The sequence below is a fragment of the Balaenoptera acutorostrata genome, chromosome 12 (assembly GCF_949987535.1).
Source record: "Balaenoptera acutorostrata chromosome 12, mBalAcu1.1, whole genome shotgun sequence".
NCBI lineage: Eukaryota > Metazoa > Chordata > Mammalia > Artiodactyla > Balaenopteridae > Balaenoptera > Balaenoptera acutorostrata.
This window is the reverse complement of record NC_080075.1, coordinates 72,171,508-72,194,636: the sequence shown is the minus strand read 5'-3', so window position 1 is coordinate 72,194,636 and position 23,129 is coordinate 72,171,508. Positions and strand designations below refer to the sequence as shown.

The 23,129-nt window shown below is 37.9% G+C and overlaps 1 protein-coding gene across 8 annotated transcripts in view; it reads left to right on the top strand.

Moving 5' to 3' along the window:
* The window catches only part of BABAM2 (BRISC and BRCA1 A complex member 2), a 456,810-nt gene that overhangs the window by 123,701 nt on the left and 309,980 nt on the right, over nucleotides 1-23,129 (top strand). For all 8 annotated transcript variants that reach the window (XM_057558629.1, XM_057558628.1, XM_057558632.1 and 5 more), the window contains one exon: nucleotides 16,326-16,520. In XM_057558629.1, coding sequence (XP_057414612.1) covers nucleotides 16,326-16,520 — 195 coding nt within the window. The remainder of the gene's footprint in view (nucleotides 1-16,325; nucleotides 16,521-23,129) is intronic.

Here is a 23,129-nt window from a genome sequence, read left to right as displayed (position 1 = left end):
TGTTTAAAGTAATTTCACTTAAATTATTTCAGATGCTATATTAGAGGAGTTATAAATACTCAACCCTGTTCTAATGTATAGTGTAGACATTCATTTCTCATAATACTTGGTCCTCTTAAAAACAGATCAAATAGAAAATTTATTTTTGTTATCTTTTGTATTCTCCGGATGAAGTGACATCTTAAAAATTCATGCTGTTAAGTTACAGTTCTGTTAGAAATGTAAGATGTCAACTGGTCATTTCCTGAGACTTTCCACTTGAGGAGTGTACTACAAAAGAGTTTTGGTTGAGAGAAGAATACATTCCTACAACTGTGACTGTTACATTATAGCATATTGCATTAGCTTTCTGGAAATGTTCTGTGAGGCTTGGAACTTAGGAAACACCAGGTTCAAGGTTACTTGAAGCGTATTTATTTAGAAAGATTTATTCTCCAGAAGGCTGTGGAACTAACTTTTAGCTGATCAGAAGAGATGATTGAAGTCTCATAAAATATGTAGATGGCAAGTGGAATTTCTTAAACTTTGAGATTGAGAAGCAGGTTGAAGTGAAATGTCTGAAGTATGCTATTTTATTTAAAATTTATCTTTTTTCCATTATGGTATATGCATGTGTTTTGCATGTGCACATATACACATATACATACATATCTGTAGACACATACTCAGAAAATTTGGAAAATATAGAAAATTAGGAAGAAGGGAAAAGAAAAACTCTTCTAAACAGCTCCCAACTATAGACATCAGTTGTTAACATTTTTTATAGTAATTTTTCTGTGGATAGATGGTTTTTGCTGTGGAGGGTTGGAGGGGTAGGGGTAGTCAAAAGTTGTGATCATAATGTATATATAGTTTTATATCTGTCTTCATTTAATATTTTAATGAAAGTATTTCCTATGCTGTTACATAGTATTTGTGAACATATTGGCTGCATATTATTCCTTTGAATGACTATAACAGTTTTTCAACTGTTTCTTATTATCAGGCTTTTTAGGTTATTTGCAATTTGCAGTTTTATGATATTATAAATGACTCAAAGTATATTTTTTGTCTATGAAGATTCTTTCCCCCTTATTTTTGTTGTTTTCTTAGATAGATTCCCAGAAATAGGATTTCTAAGGGTATTGAGATTTTGAGAATGAACGTTTTTAAGACTCTTGATAAATAGGATTTCTAGGGGTAATTGAGGTTTTGAGAATGAACATATTTAAGATTCCTTTTTTTTTTTTTTAGTTGGAGTAAGTTGCTTTGCAATGTTATGTTAGTTTCTGCTGTACAATGAAGTGAATCAGCTATATGTATACACCTATCCCCTCCCTCTTGGGCCTCCCCTGACCCCATCCCACCCATTTAGTTCATCACAGAGCACTGAGCTGAGCTCTCTGTGCTATACAGCAGGTTCCCATTAGTTATCAATTTTACACATGGTAGTGTGTATATATATATATGGGAAAAAAAATCTTCCTAAAAAAATCATATATATAAAATGCTTGTACCGGTCTGTGCTCTCATGTGTAAAGTGTCTGTTAAACTACATCCTCACCAGCATTAGTTATTTGTTTATAGAGAGAACTTAGCTAATTTAAGATGTAAATTTTGTTTCTAATAATTATTGCTTGATTTTCTTCTCTTGTGGGGAATGCTGGGTGAGGGGCAGGCCAAATTAGTAAGTCCCAGGGGAACAAGAAACAACCTGTGGGACTGAGGCCCTGTCTTGGAGTAAAAGTCAGGCTAATGAGTTCAAACTAAGACCTGATCCAAGGGAGCCAGTTGAACCATGGGAAGCAGGTCATGGAGCTTCAAAGAGGAGAGGAGGAAGCTCCGAGTGAGCACAGCCAGAGGTCAGATGTAGGAACACCCAAGAAGGGCCAAACGTTGGTACTTTACGAGGTCCCAGTGTGGCTCCTTCTGGGGGATAAGAGTAGTCTTCTTGGAGAGTGGCGGGGGCGGGATCTGATAGTATAGGTTGGGAGGGAGACTTACCTTTATTCTTTACACTCTTTTATGCTATTGGAAAAACATGCTATTACTTTTACCATGTATATATTACTATTTCAATGAAATATTAGTTTATGAAAAAGAAGAAATCAGGAAAGTCACATTTCTTCGCTTATTAATAAGGTTACATACTTTTCATATATTGTTTTTTAACTTTTTATTGAGATGTAATTGACATATAATATTGTATTAGTTTTAGGTGTACAACATTTTGATTTGATACGTATATGAATAACGAAATGAGTACCACAATAGATTTAACTTTCATCACCACACATAGTTACAGATTTCTTTTTCTTGTGATGAGAACTTTTAAGATTTACTATCTTAGCAACTTTCAATTTTACATGGTAAATTAACTGACTGTAAAAAAAATGTTCTTTCTAAATCCTTCTGCTGTCTTAACTCTTGGAGTAGTATAGGTAGAAGGCCTACTTAGTGCTATATAGTACAGTATTGTATGTTGTATACAATGCTAGAGAGTTGTGTGAAATTTTATAGTAAGAAGTTTCAGACAATTTTAAAGAAGTATTTCTAATTTATGCCTGTACTTTATCCTTTTATTAATTGAAAATTTTTATTATAAGCTTTATTTTTTAAAAGAAAAATTTCTTCCCTTAGAAGATTTTGTTCCCCTTCATTATTAGGCAGTGATGGTCCCAGGGCTCATTTGCTAATTTGCTTATTTCCCTTCTTCATCTCCCCAGCGCTGTGAACCTAGTACATTGTTTCCCAGCTTTTTTCATATATTGGTGTCATTGTGAATGAATTTGCTTCAGTATGGCTGAGAAGCCTTGTTTTGAATAAGTGAGATGTGATTTGCGGGTGAAGTGAGTTAGGCGTCTGAAAAAGTTATCCTTCGCTATGTTTCTCACATAAGGAAGCTCACATAAGGAGCTGAGGATTGGTTGTGCCTTTTCAAGCCTGCGGGGCCATTGATCTGGGAGGATAATGTGCGTGGTGGAATGTATTGATGACAGAGATGTGGGAAGGTTGAGGGTCACATGAACAGGAACATCCCTCAAGTCAGGCAGCCTGGACAGGGAACCAAAGTGAGGAATCAAGAATTATTGCTAGGTGGGAGACAGGTTGTGACTACAAAGAGGTAGATGCCAATTCTTCGGTTAGAAACGGATATTTTAAGTGACCTGAATGGGGGAAGGTTGTCAGGTTTACATTCTACACTCTCAGTTCTACACTTGAGTATCCTCAGAGTTATTCAGCCTCTCTAGTTAACCAGGCTTGGAAAAAGCACTGCTGTGATACCTTCCCTGAACTGCTTCATAGGTGTCTGGTGAGAATGAATAAAGTTTCATAATAGCAGTTACTTCTTTTGCTTTTGTCTCTTTTATCGTATTATATCACTTTCTCCTAATGCATTTTCATTACTCTTTTCTATGTTAGTATATTATGTGTCCTATGCCTATTCTTCTTGACCATCCACATTTCAGATTTCCTCTTTCATGTATTACCAAAAATAAGCAGAATAAGAACTTTGTGCATAGAGAGAGAAACTTATTTTTCTTTTTTTCATAAAGAGGCCTCTTAATTTATGCTCTCTCACTCTTTCCTTGAGGAAGCTTTGGGTATTTTTCTCTATCCCCTACTCAAGAGAGTGGAAAACCCCAATGTCCTGCATTGTTAGACTTGTTTTTAAAATATGCTTTAGTCTTAGGAAGTGACCAAAAAAATCTTGTATATCTTCAGGGTTCTCGCCTTTGAGGCCAAGTAGTTCAAAGCACAAATTACTTAATATGTAAAAGTGGTCAAGTAGCAGGAGTAGAGGAATTTTTATCACTGTGAGCATGTTTCTGCTTCCCTTGATGGGAATGTTTTTCAGCTAAATCATTTCCCAGTGAAGTCTTCATTGAATGGCCAAAGAGGTCAAGTGCATTTCCATGTATTGGGAGGTTGTATTTAATGGAAAGGGACTGCTTGGCATGTCTTTACTATGCATTTAACAATTAGATTGAATCACTTGAAATGAATTCAAATTGGTAAGAGGTGTTTGCCAGCTTATATGCTTTCATAATTAAAAAAAAATTTGTGGATGTAAGCTTGTAACTTGCCAAATAGCTAAAGAGAAATGATAGAATTAAGAGTTTAAATTGAGGCAACTAAAGCTTTTTCTTTTTGTACTGGAACAAGGACTTGAAAGGAATACTTGACCAGGAAATGGAAGATTGTGTATTTTTCCCATTTATCAGTGTTTAATGATGATCTCTGAAGGAAATGCATAGCCAGCTATATAATGATCACTTTAAGTTCTATACTGTGTTGTTATATCCTTCTGCGGTCTTGAGTAGCCCCAAAGGACCTCAGGCTCTTGAGGTCCAGAGGTTTGCCTGTGAGGACTTTGTACTCTTTCTGTCAAATCGCTTCATAGCAAGGGCCCTCTGTCCTTCAGTGTAGCATGCTGAAGCTCTTACTTTTTCCTCTGTTCATCAAGTCTTCATTTGGATATCCCTTAAGACCTATCTTTCCTGTAAGTTTAGTGGTGTCTCCATTGTCATTTAGTCCCTAAATCAACCCACGCAGTGGAGCAAAATAATTACCATCCTTTTAAAGGATGCATTTCTTTACCTTTTGTTTGTTTCTTTTGATAGAAGACTTTTCTGGTGAGATTGGTCATGATATTAATGAATGTGGTTTTTAAAAATTATATACATGAAATATGTCAACATTTGGAAGATCTGTATAACTCAGTGAGTCAGTATTTTCTAAATGATCAATGCATGATACAAAGTCATACACGAGTAAAAGCTTCATTTAAAGTGTAGGATAGACAAATGGAATTTAGGGTAAGAGTATGAAGTGTTTATTAATATAGTTTTATCCTACTGTATAACACAGGGAACTATATTCAATATCCTGTAATAAACCATAATGGAAAAGAAAAAAAAGTAGTTTTAGATTCCACATTGCAACTAACCTTTAAGAAACTGCCACTTGTTGAGTTTTGGTGTAGTATCAAAGAAGAAGATCCAGAATTATTTGAAAAGGCTATTAAAATACTCCTCTTTTTTCAAAGTACATATTTGAATGAGGTTGGATTTTCTTCATACACTTCAGCCAAAACAACATATTGCAACACTGAATGTAAAAGCACATATGAGAATCCAGCTCTTTAATTAAACCAGACATTAAAGAGATTTGCAAGAATATGAAACAATGCCATGCGTCTCATGAGTTTTGGGGAAAATACAGTTTTTTCATTAAAAAATGTTTTTATGTTAACATGTAATAAGATTGTTATTTTAAAATGAATTAATAAATATTAAAAAAATTTCTCAGTTTTCATTTTTAATATAGTAAATTTAACCCATATAATTCATATATATAGAAGCTCCTTGGGGTCCTCAATACTTGTTAAGAGTGTAAAAGGTTCCTGAGACCAAAATGTGTAAGAACCTCTGCTGTGGTGCTTAAGCAGGGACTTGGAGTCAAATTGCTTAAGTTTGAAACCTAGTTTTATTGTTTAATAGCTCTGTGACCTTGGATGAGATACCAAACTACTTTTGGCCTCAGTTTCCTCACCTATAAAATGGTATAATATAACATAGGTTGTCATAAGGATTAACTTGAATATACGAAAAGTTCTTAGAACTTCTATAGTACTCAGCAAGCTATATAATTACTACCTGTTGAACATTTGTAATGTATTGCTGTTTTCCTTTATAGGTGCTAAATTTCTAGATTTCTAGAGATTGGGTGTTTTCGGGTATTGACCTGGTCTGTTATCAGTAAAGTCCCTGATATCCTTAACTTCTCTACCCCTTTTTCTTCTAAGTCAGTGGTTCTCAACTTTTGCTGCATGTTGAATCACCTGGGGAGCTTTAGAAAACAAACAAACAAACCTCATTACCCAAGACGTACTCCAGATTAACTCAGTTAAACCGGAGTCTGGAGGTGGGAGTAGGGCCCAAGCATTAGTATTTCTAGGTGATTCCAGTTTGAAGATTGATGACCACCACTCTTAAAGCCTGAGTATTCAGACCCTCTACCCTGAGATTCTGTCTTTCCCCGCATGTTCTCAAGCAAATTGTAGCTGATTTCTCTCTCACCTCTTGTATCACTGTACTTGGAGGGGAGGTAGGTGTTCCTGCTCCTCAGTGCTGCTGCCAAGGAAAGGTCATTCCCTTTCGGACCCCACCCCCAGCCTTGAAACTCAGGCCCTCAGGCAGTGGGACCCACCACCCCCTCCTTGTTGTTATCTAGAGGCATTCTTTGAAGATTTTAGCACATGGCTCACTGTTATTTTCCCAGCACTATTGCTCTTGCCGTGATTCCAGGTGACTTAATATTCATACAAATGCTCCTCCCAACATGCAGGCCTCTCAGTCCCTGACTTCCTTTCCTCTAGTGGTCTCGTCCTTCCTTCACGTCCTCAGCCAGGCACATGCTCAGCCAGGCCTCATCAGTACCGCTATAGATCACCTCCATCGTCTCAGTTGCAAACATCCCATTCTCTGACCATGCCTCGTGTCTTTCCGATTTCCTCTTTTTAGCATCTCAACTCCAACAATTCTTCCAGCTCACCAGGACCTTGGGTTCTACCACCTTTTCACTAACTCTCACTTCCCTTATGAACTTACTTTGCTTTTTCCTGGCTTAACGTCAGTGGTCCATAATTATGATCATTCTTTTGCAAACCCTCTAAGATCTCTTGCCCCTCTTTCTTTCTTTTGTACTTACCTGGCAAAATCCCAACCTTTGTTAAATCCAGATTCCTCCCACTCCACATTGCACCCAGGCAAGGGAATTTATGCTGTTGGTCTCACTTAAAAATCATACCTCAAGCTCAGTGGGGCTTTTGGTGCTAATTGGAACGCCTCCTCCATTTCCCCAGTCCGTTTATTCCTCCCCCATTATCCCAGTTCATTTATTTATTTTTTTTCTTTCCAGTTTTTTTTTTTTTCCACACACACACACTGTATTTTATTTTTACAAGAGATAAATAGACTGACACCAAGCATTGTACATGGATGACCACAACAAAAGCAACAATGATTGCAATTACCAAACATGAAACACACTCATACTATGTCATAATATTGACATTCAGTCCAGTAATCCTCCACTGTAACAGCTCTTTACTTTGCAGTGAAAATTGATTTGTATATTCTTTGCCTCTGAGTCCTTGTGGGATTTTTTTTTTTTAATTCAGACAGAAAGTCACAAAAATTATACTCATCCTCATCAGTTCACTCAGACCCATGTAATTAATTTTTTTTTTCATCTTGATCTTTTGTTAGCACTTTTATGAGTTCATCAGTTTTTCATTAGAGTTCTGAAAATGCTTATTCATTCAGTTCAGCAGTACAGTCAGTTACCAGAAACCTGTACTTGTCAGAGTCTTTTCCATGAATTTCTTGAAGATGAAACCCTTTTATAGGAACATATTTGCAAAATCATCAGAGTACACCCAGAACTGTCTGTAAATGACAGAAGACTTAAAAATGACCATGGTTAAAGATTTGATGAAAGTTCATAATAATGCAGTTGACAAGAAAATTAGTTATTTCTGAGATATACATTTTAAAGTAGTAACTAGGATTATTACTTATAACCTTATACCAGAACATATAAGATTTTTAGAAGTTTCCTGTAATGTCTGAAACATTTATATTAACATATTTCCATACATATTTCCATACAAATACAAATATAAGATTTTTAGAAATTTCATGTAATGTCTGAAACATTTATATTAACATATTTCCATACATATTTCCATACAAATACAAATATAAGATTTTTAGAAATTTCATGTAATGTCTGAAACATTTATATTAACATATTTCCATACAAATAACCTAATGAAAGTTTAGTATTAGTTGTTTTGTTTGTTTTTTTATACTGCAGGTTCTTATTAGGCATCAGTTTTATACACATCAGTGTATACATGTCAATCCCAATCACCCAATTCAGCACACCACCATCCCCACCTCACCGCAGTTTTCCCCCCTTGGTGTCCATATGTCCATTCTCTACATCTGTGTCTCAACTTCTGCCCTGCAAACTGGCTCATCTGTACCATTTTTTAGGTTCCACATACATGCATTAATATACGATATTTGTTTTTCTCTTTCTGACTTACTTCACTCTGTATGACAGTCTCTAGATCCATCCACGTCTCAACAAATGACTCAATTTCGTTCCTTTTTATGGCTGAGTAATATTCCATTGTATATATGTACCACAACTTCTTTATCCATTCGTCTGTTGATGGGCATTTAGGTTGCTTCCATGACCTGGCTATTGTAAATAGTGCTGCAATGAACATTCGGGTGCATGTGTCCTTTTGAATTACGGTTTTCTCTGGGTATATGCCCAGTAGTGGGATTGCTGGGTCATATGGTAATTCTATTTTTAGTTTTTTAAGGAACCTCCATATTGTTCTCCATAGTGGCTGTATCAATTTACATTCCCACCAACAGTGCAAGAGGGTTCCCTTTTCTCCACACCCTCTCCAGCATTTGTTGTTTGTAGATTTTCTGATGATGCCCATTCTAACAGGAGTGAGGTGATACCTCATTGTAGTTTTGATTTGCATTTCTCTAATAATTAGTGATGTTGAGCATCTTTTCATGTGCTTCGTGGCCGTCTGTATGTCTTCTTTGGAGAAATGTCTATTTAGGTCTTCTGCCCATTTTTGGATTGGGGTGTTTGTTTCTTTGATATTGAGCTGAATGAGCTGTTTATATATTTTGGAGATTAATCCTTTGTCAGTTGATTCATTTGCAAATATTTTCTCCCATTCTGAGGGTTGTCTTTTTGTCTTGTTTATGGTTTCCTTTGCTGTGCAAAAGCTTTGAAGTTTCATTAGGTCCCACTTGTTTATTTTTGTTTTTATTTCCATTACTCTAGGAGGTGGATCAAAAAAGATCTTGCTGTGATTTATGTCAAAGAGTGTTCTTCCTATGTTTTCCTCTAAGAGTTTTATAGTGTCCAGTCTTATATTTAGGTCTCTAATCCATTTTGAGTTTATTTTTGTGTATGGTGTTAGGGAGTATTCTAATTTCATTCTTTTACATGTAGCTGTCCAGTTTTCCCAGCACCACTTATTGAAGAGACTGTCTTTTCTCCATTGTATATCTTTGCCTCCTTTGTCATAGATTAGTTGACCATAGGTGCGTGGGTTAATCTCTGGGCTTTCTATCTTGTTCCATTGATCTATGTTTCTGTTTTTGTGCCAGTACCATATTGTCTTGATTACTGTAGCTTTGTAGTATAGTCTGAAGTCAGGAAGTCTGATTCCTCCAGCTCCATTTTTTTGCCTCAAGACTGCTTTGGCTATTCGGGGTCTTTTGTGTCTCCATACAAATTTTAAGATGACTTGTTCTAGCTCCGTAAAAAATGCCATTGGTAATTTGATAGGGATTGCATTGAATCTGTAGATTGCTTTGGGTAGTATACTCATTTTCACAATGTTGATTCTTCCAATCCAAGAACATGGTATATCTCTCCATCTATTTGTATCATCTTTAATTTCTTTCATCAGTGTCTTATAGTTTTCTGCATACAGGTCTTTTGTCTCCCTAGGTAGGTTTATTCCTAGGTATTTTATTCTTTTTGTTGCAATGGTAAATGGGAGTGTTTCCATAATTTCTCTTTCAGATTTTTCATCATTAGTGTATAGGAATGCAAGAGATTTCTGTGCATTAATTTTGTAACCTGCAACTTTACCATATTCATTAATTAGCTCTAGCAGTTTTCTGGTGGCAGTTTTAGGATTCTCTATGTATAGTATCATGTCATCCGCAAACAGTGACAGTTTTACTTCTTCTTTTCCAATTTGTATTCCTTTTATTTCTTTTTCTTCTCTGATTGCCGTGGCTAGGACTTCCAGAACTATGTTGAATAATAGTGGTGAGAGTGGACATCCTTGTCTCGTTCCTGATCTTAGAGGAAATGCTTTCAGTTTTTCACCATTGAGAATGATGTTTGCTGTGGGTTTGTCATATATGGCCTTTATTATGTTGAGGTAGGTTCCCTCTATGCCCACTTTCTGGAGAGTTTTTATCAGAAATGGGTGTTGAATTTTGTCAAAAGCTTTTTCTGCATCTATTGAGATGATCATATGGTTTTTATTCTTCAATTTGTTAATATGGTGTATCACATTGATTGATTTGCGTATATTGAAGAATCCTTGCATCCCTGGGATAAATCCCACTTGATCGTGGTGTATGATCCTTTTAATGTGTTGTTGGATTCTGTTTGCTAGTATTTTGTTGAGGATTTTTGCATCTATATTCATCAGTGATATTGGTCTGTAATTTTCTTTTTTTGTAGTGTCTTTGTCTGGTTTTGGTATCAGGGTGATGGTGGCCTCATAGAATGAGTTTGGGAGTGTTCCTTCTTCTGCAATTTTTTGGAAGAGTTTGAGAAGGATGGGTGTTAGCTCTTCTCTAAATGTTTGATAGAATTCACCTGTGAAGCCATCTGGTCCTGGACTTTTGTTTCTTGGAAGATTTTTTTTATTTATTTATTTATTTATTTTTGGCTGTGTTGGGTCTTCGGTTCGTGCGAGGGCTTTCTCCAGTTGCGGCAAGCGGGGGCCACTCTTCATCGCGGTGCGGGGACCGCTCTTCATCGCGGTGCGCGGGCCTTTCTCTATCGCGGCCCCTCCCGTCGCGGGGCACAGGCTCCAGACGTGCAGGCTCAGCAATTGTGGCTCACGGGCCCAGCTGCTCCGCGGCATGTGGGATCTTCCCAGACCAGGGCTCGAACCCGTGTCCCCTGCATCAGCAGGCAGATTCTCAACCACTGCGCCACCAGGGAAGCCCCGTTGGAAGATTTTTAATCACAGTTTCAATTTCATTACTTGTGATTGGTCTGTTCATATTTTCTGTTTCTTCCTGATTCAGTCTTGGAAGGTTATACCTTTCTAAGAATTTGTCCATTTCTTCCAGGTTGTCCATTTTATTGGCATAAAGTTGCTTGTAGTAGTCTCTTAGGATGTTTTGTATTTCTGCGGTGTCTGTTGTAACTTCTCCTTTTTCGTTTCTGATTTTATTGATTTGAGTCCTCTCCCTCTTTTTCTTGATGAGTCTGGCTAATGGCTTATCAATTTTGTTTATCTTCTCAAAGAACCAACTTTTAGTTTTATTGATCTTTGCTATTGTTTTCTTTGTTTCTATTTCATTTATTTCTGCTCTGATCTTTATGATTTCTTTCCTTCTGCTAACTTTGGGTTTTGTTTGTTCTTCTTTCTCTAGTTTCTTTAGGTGTAAGGTTAGATTGTTTACTTGAGATTTTTCTCGTTTCTTTAGGTAGGCTTGTATAGCTATAAACTTCCCTCTTAGAACCGCTTTTGCTGCATCCCATAGGTTTTGGGTCGTCGTGTTTTCATTGTCATTTGTCTCTAGGTATTTTTTGATTTCCTGTTTGATTTCTTCAGTGATCTCTTGGTTATTTAGTAACGTATTGTTTAGCCTCCATGTGTTTGTCTTTTTTACGTTTTTTTCCCTGTAATTCATTTCTAATCTCATAGCGTTGTGGTCAGAAAAGATGCTTGATATGATTTCAATTTTCTTAAATTTACTGAGGCTTGATTTGTGACCCAAGATGTGATCTATCCTGGAGAATGTTCCGTGCGCACTTGAGAAGAACGTGTAATCTGCCGTTTTTGGATGGAATGTCCTATATATATCAATTAAATCTATCTGGTCTATTGTGTCATTTAAAGCTTCTGTTTCCTTATTTATTTTCATTTTGGATGATCTGTCCATTGGTGTAAGTGAGGTGTTAAAGTCCCCCACTATTATTGTGTTACTGTTGATTTCCTCTTTTATAGCTGTTAGCAGTTGCCTTATGTATTGAGGTGCTCCTATGTTGGGTGCATATATATTTATAATTGTTATATCTTCTTCTTGGATTGATCCCTGGATCATTATGTAGTGTCCTTCCTTGTCTCTTGTAACATTCTTTATTTTAAAGTCTATTTTATCTGATATGAGTATAGCTACTCCAGCTTTCTTTTGATTTCCATTTGCATGGAATATCTTTTTCCATCCCCTCACTTTCAGTCTGTATGTGTCCCTAGGTCTGAAGTGGGTCTCTTGTAGACAGCATATATATGGGTCTTGTTTTTGTATCCATTCAGCCAGTCTATGTCTTTTGGTTGGGGCATTTAATCCATTCACATTTAAGGTAATTATCGATATGTATGTTCCTATGACCATTTTCTTAATTGTTTTGGGTTTGTTTTTGTAGGTCCTTTTCTTCTCTTGTGTTTCCCACTTAGAGAAGTTCCTTTAGCATTTGTTGTAGAGCTGGTTTGGTGGTGCTGAATTCTCTTAGCTTTTGCTTGTCTGTAAAGCTTTTGATTTCTCCATCGAATCTGAATGAGATCCTTGCCGGGTAGAGTAATCTTGGTTGTAGGTTCTTCCCTTTCATCACTTTAAGTATATCATGCCACTCCCTTCTGGCTTGCAGAGTTTCTGCTGAGAAATCAGCTGTTAACCTTATGGGAGTTCCCTTGTATGTTATTTGTCGTTTTTCCCTTGCTGCTTTCAGTAATTTTTCTTTGTCTTTAATTTTTGCCACTTTGATTACTATGTGTCTCGGCGTGTTTCTCCTTGGGTTTATTCTGTATGGGACTCTCTGCGCTTCCTGGACTTGGGTGGCTATTTCCTTTCCCATGTTAGGGAAGTTTTCGACTATAATCTCTTCAAATATTTTCTCTGGTCCTTTCTCTCTCTCTTCTCCTTCTGGGACCCCTATAATGCGAATGTTGTTGCGTTTAATGTTGTCCCAGAGGTCTCTTAGGCTGTCTTCATTTCTTTTCATTCTTTTTTCTTTAGTCTGTTCTGCAGCAGTGAATTCCACCATTCTGTCTTCCAGGTCACTTATCCGTTCTTCTGCCTCAGTTATTCTGCTATTGATTCCTTCTAGTGTAGTTTTCATTTCAGTTATTGTATTGGTCATCTCTGTTTGTTTGTTCTTTAATTCTTCTAGGTCTTTGTTAATCATTTCTTGCATCTTCTCAATCTTTGCCTCCATTCTTATTCCGAGGTCCTGGATCATCTTCACTATCATTATTCTGAATTCTTTTTCTGGAAGGTTGCCTATCTCCACTTCATTTAGTTGTTTTTCTGGGGTTTTTTCTTGTTCCTTCATCTGGTACATAGCCCTCTGCCTTTTCATCTTCTCTGTCTTTCTGTAACTGTGGTTTTTGGACCACAGGCTGCAGGATTGTAGTTTTTCTTGCTTCTGTTGTCTGCCCTCTGGTGGTTGAGGCTATCTAAGAGGCTTGATGGGAGGCTCTGGTGGTGGGTAGAGCTGACTGTTGCTGTGGCGGTCAGAGCTCAGTAAAACCTTAATCCACTTGACTGTTGATGGGTGGGGCCGGGTTCCCTCCCTGTTGCTGTGGCGGTCAGAGCTCAGTAAAACCTTAATCCACTTGACTGTTGATGGGTGGGGCTGGGTTCCCTCCCTGTTGGTTGTTTTGCCTGAGGCAACCCAACACTGGAGCCTACCTGTGCTCTTTGGTGGGGTTAATGGCAGACTCTGGGAGGGCTCACGCCAAGGAGAACTTCCCAGGACCTCTGCTGCCAGTGTCCTTATCCCCACGGTGAAACAGAGCCACCACTTGCCTCGGCAGGAGACCCCCCAACACCAGCAGGTACGTCTGGTTCAGTCTCCCCCAGGGTCACTGCTCCTTCCCCTGGGTCCCGATGCACACATTACTTTGTGTGTGCCCTCCAAGAGTGGGGTCTCTGTTTCCCCCAGTCCTGTCACAGTCCTGCAATCAATTCCCACTAGACTTCAAAGTCTGATTCTCTAGGAATTCCTCCTCCCGTTGCCGGACCCCCAGGTTGGGAAGCCTGACGTGGGGCTCAGAACCTTCACTCCAGTGGGTGGACTTCTGTGGTATAAGTGTTCGCCAGTCTGTGAGTCACCCACCCAGCAGTTATGGGATTTGATTTTACTCTGATTGCGCCCCTCCTACCGTCTCACTGTGGCTTCTCCTATGTCCTTGGACATGGGGTATCCTCCTTGGTGAAGTCCAGGGTCTTCCTGTCAATGATTGTCCAGCAGCCAGTTGTGATTCTGGATCTCTCGCAAGAGGGAGTGAGTGCACGTCCTTCTACTCCGCCATCCCCAGTTCATTTATTGTTTATTGTTCTAAATGACTATTTCACACCTTCTTCTCAAACTTCCCATATCCCCTCCTTCCTCACTCTCAGCTGATCACCTTATTTCAAGGAGAAAACGTAAGCTCCCAGTAGAGAACCGCCACAAGCTCTTATCAGCACTTAGGACAGCCTGCCTGCCTCTGTACTCCTAAGCTGGCCTCTTCTCCTGTGCCTACGGATGGACTCCCTGTGCTCATTGCTAGGGCAACCCTCTTGGAGATGCCATCCCTACCTCCCTAATCGTCATCTTCTCTGGTGGAATCTTGCCCCACCTCCCTTTACATCAGCACGTTCCCCCCTCTATGAGGATATTGCATCAAGCTGTAAAGATCTGAGCACAACTTTTTCTTGGGCCCGCTTCTGCCTCTGGTTACCAGTTTGAATTGTCTGTATTAGCTGTCTGCAGTTTCTTTCTACTCATCCTATCTTTAAACCTCCACAGTCAAGCTTCTATTTCACCAAAGTAGCACTTGCTGAGCACACTATTGACCTGTGTCAATAGACCCAGCAGTCAATTGCCAAGCCTCATGTTACTCTCAACACCATTTGACCCAGCTGATCACTTCTCTTTTGAAGCCCTTCCTTCATCACTTTTCAGGGATGCATGCTTTATTTTTCTCGGTAGCATTTATTACCATCTGATATTGTTTATTATTTATTTTGGCCCACAAGAATGTAAGCTCCTTTAGCAAGGACTTGGCTTGTTCCTGTCACTGCCTAGAACAGTGGCTGATACAGAATAGGTACTTGATAAGTATTTGTTGAATGAATGAGAGCTTAACAGCTACTATATACTTAATACATCTTTCCCAGCTCCTTTCCTGGTCATAAGCTATCAGAGACATTCCCTTCCTCTTTTTCTTTGAACTTTGCATTTCCTAATTGTATTTTCCCTCATCTCTACTCCATTCCTATCTTTTTCAGGCTGAACCACCACCATTGTGCTTATATTTCTGTGGGGTGCTAATGTTTACAGAGCATTTGTTTATGTATGGTATTACAGATGCAGATGGTCTGTGGATCTGAGTTGAATGACATTAGCTTTTAATGCTGAATTTAGGTGCAGAGGGAAAAAAATTAAAATTATGAAAGACTATGAAGCAAATTCAGTCTTCCAGGGCTACAATTATGGTCTTCTAGGATGTTTAGGTTTCTTGTTTTGTTACTACCCTACTTTACACTTTATATTTCTGCCTACCCACGGTGGAATTCTCCTTGATTTTCTGCAAGAATTTTTAGAAGGCAGGAAAAATCACCAAGCTCAAAAGACCCTTCTAACTTCAGCTCTGAGTTTATCATAAATTAAGAGTAGTCTGTTTCCCTGTTAGACTGTTGGTGGGAATGTAAATTGGTTCAGCCACTATGGAAAACAGTATGGAGGTTCCTTAAAAATACTAAAAATAGAGTTGCCATATGATTCAGCAATCCCACACCTGGGCATATATCCAGAGAAAACTCTAATTTGAAAAGATAAATGCACCCCAGTGTTCATAGCAGCACTATTTACAATAGCCAAGACATGGAAGCAACCTAAGTGTCCGTTGGCAGATGAATGGCTAAAGAAGATGTGGTACATGTATACAATGGAATACTACTCAGCCATAAAGAAGAATGAAATAATGCCATTTGCAGCTACATGGATGGACTTAGAGATTATCATACTAAGTGAAGTAAATCAGAAAGAGAAAGACAAATACCATGTGATATCACTTACATGTGGAATCTAAAATATGATACAAAGAAACTTGTTTACAAAACAGAAACAGACTCACAAACATAGAAAACAAACTTATGGTTAACAAAGGGAGAAGGAGGTGGGGGAGGGATAAATTAGAAGTTTGGGGTTAGCAGATATATTTTATATATATATATATTATATATATCTAAAATAGATAAACAACAATCCTACTGTATAGCACAGGGAACTATATTCAACATCCTGTAATAAACCATATGGAAAAGAATATGAAAAAGATTATATATACATATATGTTTAGCTGAATTAGTTTGCTGTACAGCAGAAACTAACACAACATTGTAAATCAACTATACTTCAATAAAAAAAGAGTAGTCTGTTTCTCTTAGATTTTCATTATTCTTTTTCTCTATATTGATGTGCTAATATGATACTGGATTTGTGTGAAAATGCATTTGTTACTGGTCTTTTATTTTTGGCTTCTGCAGAACCTTGCCTCCTGGAATCCATCAGATCCTGAATGTCTCTTACTTGTGGTGAAGGAACTTGTGCAACAATATCACCAATTTCAATGCAGCCGCCTCCGTGAGAGTTCCCGCCTCATGTTTGAATACCAGACGTTACTGGAAGAGCCGCAGTATGGAGAGAACATGGAAATTTATGCCGGGAAAAAAAACAACTGGGTAAGGTTTTTTGAGAATGGGAGAAAAAAGGTCACTTTATCTGCAATAGAATAAAATAATCAATTCAGACATGCATTTATAATAAATCCTGGCCATTTCCTTAGATAAACATGATTTAGGTTGCCCGTGTACTTTCTCAGTCTCACATCCGCAGCCCCTGACTTCTGAATATCTGCGGCTGCGGATGTGAGACTCCAAATTTTACAAACTTCCCAGGCGGTATCTTTGAGAAACCAGATAAACATTAATGTCTTTTCAAAACTCTGAATTATGAGAAAGTCTATAGTATCCCAGTCAGATGAGAGGGGTCAGTAACTCTGGAGGTAGCCAGCTTATATGGATCCTTTCATAATTTCTTTACATTGTATGATCCTTTAAAAATGCAAGGCAGAGTGTATCACTCCTTTGCCCAGCACTTTCATATCCCTCTCTTCTTCTTTCATAGTAAGAGCCGCAGTCTTTCCAGAGGTGTAAAAAAGCTGTACATGATTCCTGTCACCACCATCCTCCATCCATCATTCCTTCTCTCTCTTCGTCTCCCACTTTCCTGTCTAAAAATCATCAGCTCCAGCCTCTGTAGCACCCTTGCTGTGCTGCAGACACACAAGATATGCTCCTGCCCTAGGGTCTTTGCATAGCTTTCCCGTTGTCTGGCATATTTCCCCTGGATATTCGCAAGGCTAATATCCTTCCTCCTTAACGTTTTTACTCATGTGTTATGTTCTCAGCAATGCCTATATTAATACCCCCATTTTTTTTAAACAACTTTTTTTGGGTATAATTTTGATACCATAAATTCACCTGTTTTAAGTGTAAAGTTTAATGGTTTTTAATGAATTTGCCAAGTTGAGCAACCACCATCAATCCAGTTTTCGAGTGGTTCCATCACCCCAGGAATATCCCTCATGCCCATTTATAGTTAATCCTATTCCCACCCCCAGCCTCAGGCAACCACTAAACTCGTTTCTGTCTGTATAGATTTTCTTTTCTGAACATTCATGCACAGGCATACTTGGGAAGTATTGCGGGTTTGGTTCCAGACCACTGCAAATAAGCAAATATCACAATAAAGTCAGTTACACGAATTTTTTGGTTTCCTAATGCATATGAAAGTTATGTTTACACTACACTGTAGTCTATTAAGTGTGCAATAGCACTATGTCTATAAAAAACAATGTACATACCTTAATTAAAAAGTACTTTATTGCTAAAAAATGCCAACTATCGTCTAACAACACAGAAGGTTTACAAACCTCCAATTTATAAAAAATGCAATATCTGAGAAGGGCAGTAAAACGAAGCACAATAAAATGAGGTATACCTGTGGTGGAATCATACAACGTGTGGTCTTTTGTGACTGGATTCTTTTACCTTACGTGTTATGTGTGAGGTTCATCCATGTTGTAGCGTGTGTCAGTACTTCATTTCTTTTTGTGGCTAAGTAATAGTCCATTTGGTGGGCATACCACATATCCATTCACCAATTGATGGGCATTTGGGTTGTTTCTGCTTTTTGACTGTTATGAATAATGCTGTACAAACATTCACGTGCAGGTCTTTCCAACATCTCTTTTTAAAATTGTAACTTGTACACCCTCCCCCGACCCTGACCCTGCTCCACATTTTTTTTTTTGCATCTCTTTTTAACAAACTATATAATTAACATATTGTATTAGTTATATGTTGCCACATAAAATAATCATACCAGAATTTAGTGGCTTAAAGCAATAGCATTTATTATCATAATTTTTGTTTGCCAGGAATCTGTGTAGACCCTCTGTTTGAGGATCTCTCACAGGCTGCACTCAAGGTACTGGCCAGGGCTGTAGTCACTCAAGGCTCAACTGGAGAGAGATCCATTCTAAGTTCATTCATGTATTTCTTGGTACCATTCAATTCCCTATGGGCTGTTGACCTGAGGGTCTCAGTATAGTGCTGCCTGTTGGCTGGAGGCTGCCCTCAGTTCCTTGCCTCTTCTTAGGGCCTCTCCACAGGGCAGTTCATAAAATGGCAGCTGGCTTCACCAGAGCGAGTAGGCAGGAGTGAGTTTGTGAGCAAGACAGAAGTCACAGTCTTCATAACCTAATCTCAGAAGTGACATCTCATCAATTTTGATGTATTCTGCTTGTTAAGTCCAGTATACACGCAGGGGAGGCATTACATAAGAGTGTGAATACCAGAGATCACTGGGAGCCTACCACACTTACGTATTATGTTTATTGTTTGTTTGTCTCTCCCCAGCGGAATGTAAAATTCCACCAAGGCCAAGATCTTTGTTCCATTCACTGGAAATATAGTAAACACCTAGAACAGTGCCTGCCATATTGTTTACATTCTGTAAACATTTGTTGAATGAATTAATTAATAAACTCTAGTTTATTTAAGCACAGAATAAGTTTAGGTTCCCTTCTCTGTGTTAATTCTTTCAGATTTCACTTAGTCTTTCTTTTCTTAGGTTAAATATGCCTTTCCCCTTTTGTTCTTCAGCTCTTTCTCAAAGGACATGTTTTCCAAGGTTTTATACATGATTAATGTCTTTGAATCAGTAGGACTAAAATTCATCCTTGTTACAAATCATCTTGTGTTCAGTTCAAGGTTTTTTTGTTATTTTGTAAATTTATTTTGCTTATTTTACTGTGGTAAAAGACAAAATGAAATTTACTGTCAACCATTTGTAAGTATACAGTTTAGTAGTGTTAAGTATGTTCACATTGTTGTGCAATAGATCTCTAGAGCTTTTCCATTTTGTAAAACTGAAACTCTACCAATTTAAATACTAATTCCTCTTCCCTCCAGCCCTTGGCAACTACCTTTCTACTTCCTGTTTCTATGATTTTTGACTCCTTTAGAGACCTCATATAAGTGGAATCAAACAGCATTTGTCTTTTTGTGATTGGCTTATTTCGCTTAGCATAATGTCTTTGAGGTTCATCCATGTCGTAGCATGTGACAGGATTTCTGTCCTTTTTAAGACTGCCTGGCATTCCATTGCATGCATATGCCACATTTTGTTTATCCATTCATCCGTCAGTGGACATTTGCATTGCTTTCACCTCTTGGCTATTGTGAATAATGCTGACTACACATGGGTATGTACAAAGATCTTGCTTTGAATTCTTTTGAATATATCCCCCAAAGTAGGATTGCTGGATCATATTGCTAATTCTATTTTTAATTTCTTTTGTGGAATCTCTGTACTGTTTTCCATAATGGCTGCCCCATTTTACATTTCTACCAGTAGTGCAGAGTTCAAGGTTTTACACTATTGTTTTGAAACTTTAATCTGTTCGTATGGATAGTAAGGAAAACTTTATGAAACTTAGTGTATCCTCTAATCCCAACATTTTTCTTATTAAAAAATCAACTTAGTTGTCCTCTCAAAAGAGGTGTTCGGTTCACTTGACATGACTTCTTGGTGAACCTGTCTGTGTTGTCTTTAGCGCCGATAGGTTCCTTTAAAGACATGATTGGAATCACCGTCAAACTAACTGATCTTTAGTTTTTAGGATTTTCCTTCCCTCCTAATTCCCCCTTTTAATATTAAGGCTGAATTTAAGTATATACAGTTTTATGGTACTATTTCTTTTTTTTTTTTTTAATTTTATTTATTTATTTATTTATTGGCTGTGTTGGGTCTTCGTTTCTGTGCGTGGACTTTCTCTAGTTGCGGCAAGTGGGGGCCACTCTTCATCGCGGTGCGCGGGCCTCTCACTATCGTGGCCTCTCTTGTTGCGGAGCACAGGCTCCAGACGCGCAGCCTCAGTAATTGTGGCTCACGGGCCTAGTTGCTCCGCGGTATGTGGGATCTTCCCAGACCAGGGCTGGAACCCGTGTCCCCTGCATTAGCAGGCAGATTCTCAACCAGTGCGCCACCAGGGAAGCCCTATGGTACCATTTCTGATCTAAGGATTTTTAAAATTATGTTCATTGGCTCAGCTAATACTTGAGATATAGTTCTTCTGAGTGTAGAAGTTTAAATTCATTTAAAATAGCTAGGTAGTTTGAATTTATAGTATATTTAAAACTTCTCATTTAATGTTATTGATTCTCCATTCTTTAAACCTACTACTGCTACATTTGCCCCAGTTTATTTTGATATACTATTGAGTAATTTGTAAGCATTAGGGCAATGGTTATGGACTTAGGGGAAGTAAAGAAACTGAGAATCCTGTAAGAAGGCAAGGTGGACAATTAGAGGTTAAGCTTGCAGCTGACCAGCCCTAGGGAGGGCCCAGTAGAAGTAGGAGCCGAGACTCTAGAAGTAAAAATATAGGCATACGAGTTAGTTCCTGGTCTAGAAACAGGGCATAAAGGTGAGTCTTGCAGGATGAAACACATTTGAGCATGGCATGCTGGTTCAGGAATATGTTAAAGGACAGCTTGCTAATGGAATACAAATCCAGACCAAGAATTTGGGTGACAAACACAGGACCCTAGCAGAAAGAAAGCAGTTTGGTTTTGAGCCGAGATTTTTTGAATCAGGGACTGTAATAGTTTCCTGTTGCTGCTATAACAAATTGCCACAAACTCGGTAGCTTAAAACAACACAAATTTATTATCTTACAGTTCTGGTGGTCAGAAGTCCGAAATGGGTCTCCCTGGACGAAAATCAAATTGTCGGCAAGGCTGCGTTCCTTCTGGAGGCTCTAGGGGGGACTGTTTCAGGGCACTGAAGAAACTGGCTGATGTGCTTCAGAGATATTATCTTTGAGAAATTAGGGAGAAGCAGAAAGGTCCTAGGGATTGTAGAAAGCAAAAACATTCTGGAGATTTTTGAAAGAAATTACACTCAGGTCTTTAGGTGGATGATTCGCAGACACTTAAATAAGAATGCAATAGTCAATTGGAACAGCAGTTGGGTAACTAAGAAACAGTCATGGCAGACTTACTTTATCCTTTTAAGGAAGGTGAATATTATTGACTTAGATTATCTAATTTTCAGTAAAGCATTCAGTTGTTCTTCCTTAGTATTCTACTGACCATGGGCTCCTTTCTTAGTTGTCTGAATCTATGGAAGAGCTCCACATAAAAGATTGGATATACCTTTTGTCAGCCATCAGGTGTTTATGGAATGTCACAGAGCTTCTCCTTTGACCCTGTTTCATTGTTTTAGTAGGTTATTGAAAGGCATGCTTTTCAGTTTTTCTGATAACACAGAGCTTGAAAAGATAATTATTATGAAGAACTACAGAATCAATATTTAAAATTATTTTGATAGTTATGTGCACTGGAATGCTGCACCATACCTCTAAGATATAATTTAGTAGAGCTAAGCCGGTATAGGACTGATATGGAAAGCCTGCTATGCTAGTTTGAGTAAAAAAAAGCAGTCCTGGCTTTTGCTCTTGAAAGTGTTAGAATCCAGTTAAGTCTCAACACATATTTGTAAAAAATGAAATAGCAATGCTGAACAGATGATCTCAGATGGAATGGACAGCCTGTACATGAATTCAGAAAAAGAGCGAATCACTGAGAAATGGAGTGACTAAGGAAAGTCTTCACTGATGAACCAGAACTGACCTAGGTCCTAAAGGAAGGTGGACATAGACAGCACTATAGGAAGAGGAGGTCAGGGGGTTATATGGTTGCAGAACAACTTAGAGGCATAGCATACGTGGGGGACAAGAATTATAAGCATACATATGACTGTTTTACTGATTAGTAAATCATATCTATTATGTCTTTTTGGAATATTGAAGCAAGGGGACATTTTAATATGAAATAAATTGATATAGGAAATAAAATATGAAAATTAATATATTCCCTAAATAAAATTATTATAAGAGTCACTATGTTCTTCCTGGGCTAAATGTGAATCCATGTATTTTGGTTCTCCTGATTCTACTAGGCCATCTGATAAATATTTTCTGTAATGAATCCAAGACTGTGCATAAGTATTGAATACCTTTGGATTACAACATCCTGTATTCATTTGAGAGGATGGTGACTTTTTGTTTTCGCCTTTGCATCACGGAGTTTTTCTTTTTGGAACATGTGTTTACATTCTTAACCTTCCATTTCTGCTCTAAAAGTAAGAGGCTGTTAAAAACCTGAGATGCCTCTTCCATTTTACCATCAGCTGGCAAAAGGAAAAATTTAAAAACCATGTAGTAGAAAGAGGGAGAGGGCTCTGATCTCCTGTCAGCCTTCTGACAAGCATATTAATTTGAAATACAGTGCTCCCTCCACACCACTGCAGACACTCTTCTTTTTCCTCCTCAACTTCCAGTTAGAGGATTTCAGCAAGTGCACATTTGAAAGTAAACATTAAACAAACAAACAAAAAACCAACACAAACTCTTTATTAATTCTTTACCATGGTCTTTTTATGAAGTCATCTCTCTTATTGCTTTGTCCATCTCCTTTAATAAGTACAGTTTTGAAGATTGTATTCTTAGTCTATGCTGGTTTTATAATTTTTAGTAAACACCAGTATTTTTTTTAGTTGGGAGAAAACAGATGATACACTGGGATGCAAGCTTACCTGTTCACAATGAACAATTCTAATGTTCCTGCATGATCAGAATCATTTTTAAAAGGTATATTAAAATATTTAATTTTGAAAGATATATTAAATAGTTATAGATTCATAAGAAGTTGCAAAATAGT